Source organism: Bacillus rossius, chromosome 11 (assembly GCF_032445375.1).
Source record: "Bacillus rossius redtenbacheri isolate Brsri chromosome 11, Brsri_v3, whole genome shotgun sequence".
Classification (NCBI taxonomy): domain Eukaryota; kingdom Metazoa; phylum Arthropoda; class Insecta; order Phasmatodea; family Bacillidae; genus Bacillus; species Bacillus rossius.
This window is the reverse complement of record NC_086338.1, coordinates 15,450,952-15,465,210: the sequence shown is the minus strand read 5'-3', so window position 1 is coordinate 15,465,210 and position 14,259 is coordinate 15,450,952. Positions and strand designations below refer to the sequence as shown.

Here is a 14,259-nt window from a genome sequence, read left to right as displayed (position 1 = left end):
CATATTGAAATAAATATTTAACATATAAAATTTTTACTATCGTTTCTCGTTGCGTGCAGGAAGCTCCAAAGAGTATATACAAATGCAATTGTACCCATTAACTTTTATATTACTAGTGGAAAAATTATTACATTAAAATATATAAAATTCACTTAAACGATGAAGCGAATCAAAGAAGTACACAAACGAGGTTCGCAGTTGTAACAAACATTTATTACGTTCTCTTTTATTAGTTGTTAACTTCCTCTTCCCAACCGCCACCCCCTTTACAGACACTTCTTTTAAACTCTGCACCATCGAGCAATATCAACTCATGTTATCCTGTAATGACGTTATCTCTCTAATAACTCTACCGGCTGTAAAGAAGTTTCACATCAGAAAAAAAACTGTTATCGTATATATTCATTAAAAAAATTATTTTATCACAATAAAAATTTAATTTCGTACACAAGCAAGCATCTTGTTTTATATACAAGAATGGTCAATTATATTATTTTGTTATACAAGCAAGAATTTTAGTTTGATATACAATAATGGTGAATTAAATTATGTTATTATATCAAACAGATAGAAGATTTTAATTATAAAAGATTGATCTGACTTAATAAGACTATAATAATAATCAACACCTAAATTGTTTATTACTTTTGGTGTTTTTAACAAAGTCAGGTAACAATTTTTTTTAAAAAAATTCTGTTGTTGACAACGTACTACGGCATTTGAATTAAATTATAATGTTATTAATGTGGAAGTGACAGAGGATTTCAATTTAACTAAATAAACAGTAATATCTAACATCCCAAATGACTTGTTTCACTCAATAAGAAGATGATATCAAACAGCACCTACCTTGGTTCTTAAATTTTAGTGTTTTCATCCGTAGTCGAGTTACAGTTTTTTTTATTTTAATATTTTCTGCAACAACAAAAAGACGAGTGATATAAAAGCGTGAGTAATACATAATTTATAGTTAAACATTATGGACCAGGACATTCATAATAAAAGGATTGCTCAGTATAAGGAATAGGATAAAGTAAACCGACTTATTTCTTTACATTTTTGTGTTTTTTTCTGACTCCTCCTATTCTTTAAGTCGGTTAAAATGTAGCCTATTTACCCGGGCCATAATAACGAATCGACTGACACCCTATTTATTAAAATCAGATAAATAGTTTAGGCGCTACGGAGGAACATACGTAAATACAAACATACATACATACGTTTATACATAGACTTCTTAAACCATAACCCTTCGTTTTGGTTTTGGTTTTGGTAAAAAATATATAAAAGCAAAAAAGTACTTTAAAGGCAACGTGGAAATAAACTACCAAAACATCCAAGTAAACGAATGTGAAAGTAAAACGCGCAGAAAATTTTTTATTTTCATTTGAAATCAAACCACCATCATTACTATTCTCGATTGTTGTATCATGTTAAATATTAATAATTTATTTCTATATATACCTTATTATCAAGAATTATCACTTCTGTTGCCCTAGAACTCCACGCACACATTTTTTAAAAATTTTATATCCATAAATTATGATATAGTAGAGTCCCGCTAATCCGAACCCCGCTAATCCGAAAATCCGCCTAATCAGAACAGGGATAGGTTAAAAAAAAAATTATATCATTTAAAATGTAGAAAAGTAAAGAAAAACAAGTCTTTTCAAGTAATGTTGTACGTTTATTAATATGTACATAAGAAACTTATAATTTATCTATCTATCTATGTGAGTAATTAAAAAAATTATGACAATTATGACACTAAATATGTACGCTAAATAATCAAGGTGTATTTTTCGTTTGACCTTCCTTACATATTTGATATATCAGACACTAAATACGCCTCAAAAAGACAATATAAAGCATTATATGACAAAATTCCGCCTAATCCAAATTTTCGCTAATCCGAACAGGGTTCGGTCCCAATTAGTTCGGATTAGCGGGATTCTACTGTATTAAATTTTACGATTAAAAAGTAGAGGTACGGAAATTTTTAAACTGCTTTGCACACTTTATAAATTCTAAACTAAGTCGAAAAGCCAAGGCAGTCACCGCTAGTCATCAGGGAGACCTGGGTGCCAGTACTGCAGTCACAAGGCTAAGACAGTCACAGCTAGTCTTCAGGGAGATCTAGGTGGCAGTACTGCAGTCAAATGGCCAAGGCAGTCACAGCTAGTCTTCAGGGAGACCTAGGTGCCAGTACTGCAGTGAAAGGGCCAAGGTAGTCACCGCTAATCATCATGGAGACCTAGGTGCCAGTGATGCAGTCACAAAGCCAAGGTATTCACAGCTAGTCACCAGGGAGGCCTGGGTTACCGGCTCCTTGCAGGGTTGTTCCGTGAGGCAGCGCGGGAATTCTTTTTCCCTGTGCACGATGAAGCGCGAAGCGAAGAAAATGAAAATTAAAAATGCATGGAATGGCGAGAGGGCACGCAGGAATATTTTGTCGGAAAGGGCGGAGGGGGAGAGCTGTGTAGTGAAAGAGAGCTCTGTTTCTTGCAGGAATGCTGTTCTCTCAAACCGGTTACTGCTTTCGGGTTCACAAACACTTATCATCGGCCGGGTTTTAGACGAGTCAATGTGTGATGTATTTCCAGGTTTGTACTTCCTCAACGTTATTCCCACTCGTGGACCACGTGACGTCAATAGCCGGAAACACGCAAGGCCCCAAACTAAAGGAATTAGCGACAGAATGGGGCGCAGCCATCCCAGAAGATGTCTTAAGTGGTTTTCGGGAAACAAAAGGGAACTTCTCTAGGTTTTAGGCCCGGGACTTGAACCCTGGTTGTCTGAATTACTAGACACTGTCTCGCTCAGTTTGTTTCCAAGGTTTTTTTTATGAATGTAATGTGTTTATAATATTTAAGACGACCTCAGAAGCTACATGTCCGAATGCCAGCATTTTTTTTCAAAAGAATTAACTATTTTGATTATAAGGTTCAAGAATCGTACTTATAAATATAATTACATAGGGCCCATGCATTTGCTAGTTTGTCATTAACTTTACGCGTGTGTCATTTACCATTCTTATACAGATGAGTTTCAAATCGACCTAAAGTTTCCGAAAAAATTTTATCACAAAAATAAAACATACATCTTATGGTTTTAAAGACCATACAAGCTGGCAAAAGCTGATTTTGTTATTTTTTCTTCATATCTTTATTTGTATTATTTTCATTTTTTTAATTGTTTTATAAAATTGTAATTTTTTTGTTTTATTTACTTTATATTTTTTTAATTTAGGTATATATATATTGTTATTTGCTGATATTAAGTAAAACGTGCGTTAGATTTTCTAGTGTTAGTTAGTACTCCTGATTATTCCTGCCAATATTAAAATGGTATTCTTAGTGTGCTCATTATCCCTGTCGAGACTTCTGCTGATGTTTTCCGAGTGCTTCTGGTTATTTCTGAAAAATCAATCTCTGCACAAAAATTTATTTACTTAATGCATCACGCAATTTTATTTTTAGTTATATTTAATTTGTTGATTTCTGCTACCAAATAATAACTAAAAAATATTCTTTATCAGAAGGATTTCAAACAAAGAAAAATCCATAACTCATTCAAATAATATGCTTAGAGAAAGCTGAGAAGCACTAACATAACATGCAAGACATAATTCCTTCGCCTTAATGTCTAGAAAAGACTTCCTTCTCTTGCGACCTTTAGTGAACATTCGGCATTCCACGTGAAAGAAATCAATAACTTTACCTTAACACAACACGCTACGACAATATTTTCTGATAATAATTACGAATTTTCAAGATGGCGGTCATCTCATACTAATCTAAGATGGTGGAATGTTTTTTATTTAAATTTTTATGAATTTTTATATTAATTTAAACATGTTTCTAGATTTTCTAACAAACAAGTACGGATTTGCAAGATGGTGGCCGTAGCGAAAATTGCCGTAGTTACGTAATAATTCTAAGGTCGGCCATCGCATCCTAATTTTCAAGGTGTGAAGACTAAAACGGGACATTTTCCCTCAAAACGGGAATTTTTCTCTCGAAACAGAAACAATTTCTATTTTTCTCTTCTTTTTGTTCGTCTTTTAATTTTTCTAATTTTTGTTATATATTTGGCGTAAAATGTTTTTTTATAAAACTGGAAATTTTGGCGGAATTTGGCGAATTATGGGCAAATTTTGGGTCATTTTTTAAAACTTTGGCAAATTTAAAGGTTAAAGACAAAGGTCAAGGTCATCCAAGATGGCCGCCGTGACGTCAAAATTGAAAATGGCGTCGAAAATCCTAAGTAATGAAAGGTATTTTCTTCTACGTGTTCCTAACTTGTAGTCCTTGGTATTTCCTCGTAGGCAATAACCTTTCATATACCAATACTAATTCTGATCCTACCTCTCTCAGTTTTAAGAATTGTGTCTAGAAGTTAGTGTCTGAAAGTCAAATTACAGTGTGTCCAAAAGTATGTTAAATACTAATCTCGTGACTAGATCTGGTAATGACGTGTAAACAAATTCAAATGTAATATTTATATTTGCGTGTAAGGATTTGTGCAGACGGTGACAATACACTTCGACAAGCACAATATCACACTTTATATAAATAACTTAACTAAAATAATTTATGTTAACATACAGATGGAATTTGATATCACTCTCGACTTTAAAGCTTCTAACAATTCTCTCATTTGAGTAAGTTATCTTTAAGATAAAATGTTAATCATTTGTGTGTTATTAATTTTAAACTAGCTTCAGTCCGGTAGAGCATGGACTACTGGGTACGTAACTTGCATTACCCGTCAAACAAAATAGCAACATGTTCTTTCAATATCAAGTTCCATCTATACTATCTAATATTTTTTAGTTCGGGATCGCGATTCCGGTAATTAAATGATAAATCTAAAGATGAACAAGTACTCGGTTTTTCTATACAAAGAATAGGTTCGATAACATAAAAGATTCTAGTTCGGTGAAAATGTTCGTCTTGTTTAAATCGTCGTTAGTGAGGATACTTGTTTAATCAGCGAGTCTTCGGGTGATGGGGTAAGGGACCAAACCTTGCTGCAGGATACCCACGAGACGTGTAGGTGCTCGAAGGATCCTTGGTCCGCCTCAATCAGGACTGCGAACTTGGTGTTGCTCCTCCGGTCTCTAGCGGGCGGCAGGAATACGCGCCGTCACGACTCCATCCTTCGGGCTGCGGGCGCAAACTGGGCTGGACTGCACGACGGTCATCCTTCCCGGGCTCGAACTGCGACTTTTCATTCTTCGACAGGATTCTTCTTTCTTCAGGATGATCAACGGCATTTATTCTTCGTAGTTTCCAAGCAATTTACGGTCATTGGACGATCTCTTGAATCTGGATATTCGTAGACTTCTCTGATTAATAATTATTTAGATTCTTGACGTCTGAGTTTTATCTTCGTTGATTAAATTGATTAGTTCCTTCAACATCTCAGTTAATATTGACATTCATAAACAGTTACAATTCTTCTATAAATATTCCATTCTAAATTAATGTCGAAATCGTTGCGTTTCTAGATGTTGCCTTCATCAAGTCTCAATTCGTTCTAAAATAATCTTTTCCCCGTCACTAATAAACGACTTTCATTAGTTTGTTGATTAAACAAAAACTAGTAAAATTACCACACATTACTGTCGTTGTTCATCTTTAAATTAATATTTGTTTTAATAAAAATACTGCTATCCTAACCTTGACAATAATTTAAAATAAAAATTAGCATAGAGTAATACATAGACAAAACGATAACCAAAGAAATTTAAATCTGAATTAATCATAGATTACAAATGTAAACATACGGAATAAAGTGTAATTAAACAAAATAAATACTAAGGAAATTAAATATTTACTTTCTATAAAGAGTAAATATTGCCTTTATAGTAAGCTTGAAAACTAGCGCAGGAGGAACTTTTATATAGCCTACTACTAATAACCATATAAGTTTAAGTTTGCTTAACCATATTTTTATTAAGATTTTTATTTTTTCTATTTGAGTTATTATTTACACTTTAAAGTTATAAACAAATATTATATTCCAGTGAAATGAAACCCGATCCTGAAGCTAATTAATGGAGTGACGCGTCAGTGGATTGGACGTCAATAGGAGTTCTGGATAAGGTACTTGTTGATATATAGACGACACACAATTCCAGCACCAATTTGGACGTTCAAAGTGAATAAATACTATCTGATTATATGACACCATTTGTACTTAGCGAATGGTTTTTTTTATCAAATACTATGAGTTTATTAATGGTAACAGGCCTGAGCAAGCTCTAAAAGCAGTTAAATATTGTTTATATTTTACCTCAAATTTTAAATTGTAGGCTAGGTGACATTATATATTCATACCAAATAAAATGTTATTACATGCTTTATATTAGCTTCACCTGTATGTTTGTCTGTCCGTCTGTAACTCTGTCTGTCCGTCTGTAACTCTTTCGACTAAGAGTGAGTGACTGATCACAGTAAAATGTCCCACCCATTTCATTACGTTCGTTAGCCGAGCGGTCTAAGGCGCGCGACTTCTGTGACGTTAGCTTTCGGATTCAAAGATCGTGGGTTCTACTCCCGGCCACGCCGAAAAGAAAAATGTTTTTTTTTTTCCCCGGTAAATTCTAATATTATATCCATACATCTAACTGCAAATGATTCGTAGAGACTTTACCATTTCTTTGTGACGTTGCAACTCCAAATAGTTATCTCAGATGGTAATAGGTAGTGTCGGTAACTCATTTCCCTATGATAATTATACATAAATATAGTTTAAAAAACTAAAAAAACATGCTTTTAAAGAATATCAAACTAAAAAGTTAAAAATAAATATAGTTTAAAAAACTAAAAAACATGCTTTTAAAGAATATCAAACTAAAAAGTAAAAAATAAATATAGTTTAAAAAACTAAAGAAACATGCTTTTAAAGATTATCAAACTAAAAAGTAAAAAATAATTTTAAAATTAAATTTATGACAATAGTATATAAGCAATACTAGTATAAATGAGAAAAAAGCATGGGGCGCTTAATATTCAAAAAATATGGCACAAAGCGCCTCAAGCTTTTTTCTCATTTATACTAGTATTGCTTATATACTATTGTCATAAATTTAATTTTAAAATTATTTTTTACTTTTTAGTTTGATAATCTTTAAAAGCATGTTTCTTTAGTTTTTTAAACTATATTTTTTTAATTCATATTTTAATAACATCGGTTGGCTGTTAAAAACTGCTATTAAAACTTGGTTGTATCAAGTTTTTGTTTTCAGTAGAGTACATTTATATTATTTTTTAAGGCTCTCTCTCGTAATTCACATTGATTACTATCGTTTATTGTCATTACATTTATTTAGGTGATATTTCTACAATTTTAACAAAATACCTCCCTTCCATTTTTTGTTCTGCCACAAAATTACTCAAAGGTCTTTAAGTTAAGTGTAACATCGTAGTTTCAAAAAGGCGCGCAAGTATTCAAATTTATCATCACAACTTGTTTGAATGTTTCAACCAATTGTAATATACTAAGAGAATGTATGTTATTATTATTTGTTAATGAACAAAAAATTCTAGGGAGGTACGTAATAAACATTTTCATAAATAGGCCTTTGAAAAAAGTTAAAGTAAAACCCCGAAGTAGTATAGTTTAGTTCCCCCAGGGACACGGGTTCTGGGTGTGGTGTGTGGCGACTTCTGCTGCCTTGGAATCTACATCTCCTATGACGTATCGGCGGCCATCTTGGATGACCTTGACCTTGACCTTTGACCTTCAATATTAGCCAAATTTAGCCCAAATTTAGTCAAAAATTGCCATCTTCAATTGCAATGATGAAAAAAATTACATCAAAAATACAATTAATATTTATTTTATAGGACACAGACATTAGTTTTGATCACAATTACACTACTCGCTAACAAGCTAACAACTCTTTCAATAATTATCCATCACTTTAATATTTTGCTATAGCGAATAAAACGTGTAAAATTATTTTCCATGTATTTTATCGAAACAAATTCAAAACAATTAAATTTTTTTTGTAATGTAACAACGACACGCCGTACGTGCATTAAAGAAATTTTATAAAACTGTAAAACATATTTAATAAAATTAATAAAATTGGCATTGAAAAAATATGACTACTTACTGCATAACAATGTATGCAGTTCTTAAAAATATTTATTTATTTATTAACCATCGTTAAGCATAACAGGAGTTCCATAAGTAGGAGAATTGTGGCAAGTTTAAACGAGCTACACGTACAATTGGAACTCTCGTGTTGAAGTGGTCAAGCATGTACGTAGTACGCGTATGTTAAACCATATTAATATCGGAGTGAAACAGTGTCTTTAGACGTGGTCCGAATCTCCAGTATTTTAAAGCAAGTCCAGAGAAACCACGTGGAAACAACACATCATCACCAACTAAGAACGTGAACGTTGCTTATCGCAGAAACATACCCACGTGGAGAGATATTTATTAAATATTGCCACGCACGCACCCAGATCGTGCTGCTGAATATTAACCAACAAGTTGGGAAATGCCTTTCCGCCAAGAAGGGCAGGAAATCAAGGAAAGGAATATGAATTAGCTCTGCTATTATTTTTGTTCGTTTCGCTGGAAATTTATGTTGGGTCATAAATACAAACGCGCCGCGCTCCCGCGGCCTGGTCCATAAATCCGGGAGCCCGCGAGGGACAAAGGGGCGAAGGAAGAGCGTGTTACAAGCATGGCGGAGTCCTTCCTGAGGACACACGACCCTCGCTCCAGCGACCTCGCAGCTTCTCACCTCTCGGAGGCGCCGGCGCTCTTCACACAAGCACATGAACGTGTCGGCAAAATTATGCGCGTAGCTTTGGGGCGAAAACGGCTCGATGTTGTGGTGGCAACCCCCCTCATGTTCACATTACGTGTACGAATTGGCGGCATGAAAAATACCCAAATGTCGGTGTACAGAACCCGTCAAAAGATTAGGACCATTACGAAATTCGTACAAAACGTTTCTGTCCTTAAATATTTTGTGCAATTTTTGTAATATATTTTTCCACGGTTTTTTCTTTTTACAACTAAACACGTTCTAACAATTTGTTATTATTGAAATAGATTTATTAGTTTACAATTTATGATTTTTTTTACAGATTTTACAATAGTAGAATTATAGTGTTTTTTTTTTAGGTGGAAATATATGTTGACATAATAAATTTATGAAAAAATTGCGTACATATTATAATAAGTTTTAATAATTTTGTAAAAAAAAGTAGCGCCTGTAGCTCAGTGCATGAAATATAAGTGAAACTTCTTTGGCAATTTAAACTTCGGCTTGTAAGTATGTCGTAAGGGGTAAAATGTCACACAGAGAAAAAAGTGAGCGAATGATAATTTTCTAAATAAACATGAATTAACGTAGTTAATACTCACTTCAAAATAACTGCTCAGGAACTCAGTAAATGTTTATCAATAAATAACGAAAAATTAATAAAAAAAAATTCTCAATTTGAAATAATCGCACATAATAATAATGATCATAATCATAATAATAATCGCATAACCACAATTAAAGTTAATGTTAAGATTTTTCAGGACACATACTATAGGATAAAAAAATCTAACTACAATTTATAAACGTTTTAAAAAGTAAAACAACTTCGATATATTATTTTCTGAACAATTGCAACGCAATGCTCTCTCTCTGTCAGGAGTTTGCTTGAAGCTCACAAGGCCCGCTGGCAGCGCGTTCTGGCGATGCCAACGTATTTTCCGAGAGCACATCACTGCGCTCACGGCTGCACGCAAATACTCCCCCTGTACCAGCACCTGATTGGTCGACCCAGGGACCTGGCAGTGCTGGGAGGTATCCTTGCGCCCCCGCCGGGACGTTCCAAGCAGGCATGGGCCTACGGGAAGCCTTTTCTCACAGACGAGAGAGCCGAACGCCCGATCGTGCATTTTCGGGATTTTTTTTTTTTTTTTTGGTTCATTGTAACTCATGATAACTAATGGTCAATTAGGTTAGGTTAGCTACATTATAAATACTTTTAAAACATTGTAGGCGGTTGATTTGGTCTGGATAGCTACATTAAAGATACCTACTGTCAAATCATGTAAACTGTTTCCTAACCCTGGATAGCTACACATTAAAAAGTTATTTGCTAAGCAACCATAAAATGATTTTACAGTATTTTTAATGTGGCTATACTTAATATAACCGACCATCCACAATGTTTTAAAGTATTTATAATGTAGCTAACCTATCCTAATCGACCGCAAAATTTAATGCCACGCCGGTTTATACAGTGAGATAGAACGGAGGGGAAAAAAAGCGAGCATGAACTTCGGGGAACTTCGGGTGTGGCTCTCTCGTCTGTGAAATGAAGGCTTCCCTGGGCCGACCTTTGGGAAGCCAGTCCATCAGTCGCCCACACCCTCCGTGCTACGTGGCTGGTTCCTCCGGCCCCAGACAAGCCGACACTCGCGGATACACTGCTCCCAGTCGCTGTCGGGATGCGGCTAGCCAGCGAGTTCACCGTCCTTGCAGCTTCTGGCGCCTCGCCTCAACTGGGACTCCTCAGCCACCCAGACACCCGTGGCCCGGTGGAGGCCTCACCGAATCCTCCTAGCTGTGCAGGCTGGTGAGGCGATTCCAGCACTGTTTTCCGGAACATGTCCGGTTTTCCGCACCTCCCCCCTGCCTGAGCCTGCTCCTAAAGTGGGAAGCCTTCATTTCGCAGACGAGAGGCCACACCCGAAATTCCCCGAAGATCATGCTCGCTGTTTTTCTCCGTACCACAACAGTTGTATATATTTGGGTAAAAAAAATCGCTGGCATTTATTCTCCAAATGCGCGGGTTTAACTTATAAGATGTCATTCTTAAAATTAGCAAGAAGTAATTTAAAGAATTATTCAGTAGGTTAGCTACATTATAAATAATTTAAAACATTGTGAATGGTTAGGTATATAAGGTAAGTATAGCTACATTAAAAATACTGTAAAATTATTTTATGGTTGCTTAGCAAATAACTTTTTAATTTGTAGCTATCCAGCGCTAGGAAACCGTTTACATGATTTCACAGTAGCTTTAATGTAGCTATCCTAACCAAATCAACCGTCCACAATGTTTTAAAGTATTTATAATGTAGCTAACCTAACATAATTGACCATTAGTTATCATGAGTTGTCCAAAATAAACATTCACGGACAATTTTTATTATTATTTACAATGAACAAAAAAACCGAAGATGCACGATCGGTCGTTTGGCTCTCTCGTCTGTGAAAAATAGGCTTCCCCTCCTCAAAGGTGGACTCAGGGAACAACTGGTAGACGTGTTGTCATGGGCCTATAAGCTTGTTGCCCATCTCAAGGACCCCCCCCCCCCCCATCTCAGCTGACGCCAAGAGGGGATCATAGGTTATACGGGGGCATATCTTGGTTGCCACTCGCATGTAAACTTCTACCCTAGCGGCTCGGAGGAGGATTCTCTGCTCGGTGACGCGTTATCATCAGCTGCTCGTTGTTCTCTTGCGACCCGCCACCAAGCAATGGCGTCCCATTTATTACTGTAAATGGACGTAAGGACAAAACTTATTGGTAGGTTTGTCGTAGAAAAATTTGGATTGGATATTTCTTGTTATTTGAGTTTTTGGCGGAAATATTTTTTATGTTACCGAACACATTGGCCTTTAAATTATGCAAGTATATCCTCTTCACAAGTAATTTATTCCCTGATTTTCAGTATTTTCATTTAAAAAAAATAGGTTGTCTCTGAAGTCAATTTACGGACGATAGATTAACGTGACAACGTCATAACAAAACATTGATGAAATGATTGCATACTTTTATGAATAAAATTGAATCATTTTTATTGAATTATTACTATTTTGTATGGATACAAAAAAGTGAAATGAAATCTACAATTTAATTGATAAATTTACTTTTATTTGCACTCATTAATTCAAATATGTTTATTACTTTAACAAATAGATTATTTTGACTATTACTTTTATACATGTTTGCTATTTAACTTACAATCTGTGTTATTCTGTTAAGGATAGGACGATGATAGAAAAAGTAGGAAACGAATGAGAGTGTTTCAAGTTTAATGTGCCTTGAAAAAGTCAAATCGATGGTTGTTCCGATCGAGTGGAAGAGAGATAGATGCGGCGCAAGTGTACAATGAGCGTAGGGGGACACAGCGTAACGGGACACTTTTGCGTGCGTGCAGCCAGCGTTCATCGATTTATTAGACGTTGTCACGTCAAAAATTCGCCTCTAAGAAAAATATGACTGCGTAAATCTCTTTCGCGGAATGTCTCGGGCTGTGTAGACATTAAACATTTTATACCTAATTTTGACTCGTTCTCCACATGTTAATGTTTTTATCATTGTTATCCCTTTGTTGAAAGCAACCTACGAAAGAGAGTTATAACCAGCATAGCGTTTGTCAATGATATTATTTCAAAACTATTATCCCCTTTTAATAATCATTAAAATAAAGAAAACCTAACGATGATCAACCAGCTATTTGAATTGTACCTAATTACAAGAGGAATTTATAGCACGTTGTTTATAAACTAACGAAGGACTGAACAAGTGTGTTACATCGGCTAATCCTTGTGAGACCCCCATCTGAAGATTATGCTCGTATTTGGGGGGAAAAAATACGAGAGATCAGCTGAATTTAACTGCTTAGTTATTGGATTCACTATGAAATAGCGGACCTGCAACGCACGCGCCATTCATCAGCAGAATGATCATATATTGTATTCATGTGAATAAAATTTTAGTCAAATCAATTAGACTGCATATGTGTGTATTTTTTTAATCTAAATATTAGTATTTCCCTTCGGCTTAATGGTTACAAGGTAGTCGGTGACTTAGCTTCAACACATGCAAGTAGGAGTGGAGAAAATACCTTATAGCGACAAGGGTGCATCTACAATGCAGGGGAGGGCCAACATAAATTTTCTAATACAAATTTAGTACCTTTATAATTGAAATATTTAGTACATTTTCTTTTTGGTTCCAAAATTTAATTTTATCAATAGAATAGCAGTAAAATAAAACTTTAGTAAGTTTGGTAAAATATTATAAGTAATTAGGAGAAAATATATAAATATTAACGGTTAAGGTAGGGGGGAGAACCCGATATGGATCTGCCAATGACTAGAGACCTGCAAAATTCGCGGTTTCGATGGCCTTCAGGATAGACTGCACATACCCCTGTACACTCGGGCAATTAACGCAAGTTCATTGGCTGCCGACTTGTAAGTCGTCTCAGCTGGTTTGTCTGTGATTCGATCCTTCTTTGGTTGAGGGTTTATAACTGGTTGAGATTCGTCCAGATGAACAGTAAGCCAATAGCAAAATTATCTAAGAGGTATATGTGTTTGAATTCTAGCCTATCACCGAATGAATCCGCGAATTTTGCAGGTCTCTACCAATGCCGTACGAGCTTCTCGCAGTCCGCAGCCACTGGTTGGTGCCGAAGGCGAGAAGGGCGTTTCCACACGAAACCGGGTCACGCCTCTCGCATCTCTCCATCGAGGATTCACAAAGAAACCTGCAGTCAGCCTGGTTATTTGAAAAATGTAGTTTTGAACGAACAGAAATTAAGCTCTTTCAATAAACGGATGAATAAAGCTAAGTCAGTAAGGGCGGTACTCCAAGAAGTTCAGGTAAGGTAAAGAAAAAGGACTGCCTAGTTGGGATACAACCGTAACGTGACTTGCGGGCCATATTCCAGAACGTGGAATCGCAGTAGGGGAACAGGAGAGCGAATGGCAACAGTGCCCAGCACGAGCTAGAAAATGGTTCCAACGCATTGTAAGAGGACGTTTGGCAACCGTTGATACAATCCGATAGATAGCAGGGCCGTCGCACGAATAAAATGGTTAGGTACATTCTAATTTTCCCAAGTACTTTTCAAGTTGCGATCATTACTTGTTATGGCCATTTAAGTGTACAAAATATTTTCCAGAATAGTCTCGCTAACATGAAGTTAAATTTGGCACACCAAACCGTTTGGCACTTTCTCCGATTTTCAGGAATTCAAATATATCCGAGTTAATGGCGCCATACGTCGGTCCGCAATACGGACGAAATCGACGGAAAACTGAGCTCTGCACATGCAAGGAATTTGGGCAACAGATCGGTAAAGGACAGGATACAAAATCCGTTCCCTAAAAATAAGGTACTGTCCGTGTCCTATCGTGCACTAGGAATTCGGTTAGGAAACAGGAATAGAACATTCAACACCTAAACCTTTATTATTTTGTCTTGG

General features: G+C 35.7%; 1 protein-coding gene across 1 annotated transcript in view; it reads right to left on the bottom strand.

Moving 5' to 3' along the window:
* Positions 1-13,520, bottom strand: part of LOC134536423 (filaggrin-2-like) — a 185,193-nt gene extending 171,673 nt beyond the window's left edge. The window contains exon 1 of the mRNA XM_063376136.1: positions 13,418-13,520. Within this exon, the coding sequence (XP_063232206.1) occupies positions 13,418-13,520 (103 nt within the window). The remainder of the gene's footprint in view (positions 1-13,417) is intronic.
* Positions 13,521-14,259: the final 739 nt, after the last annotated feature.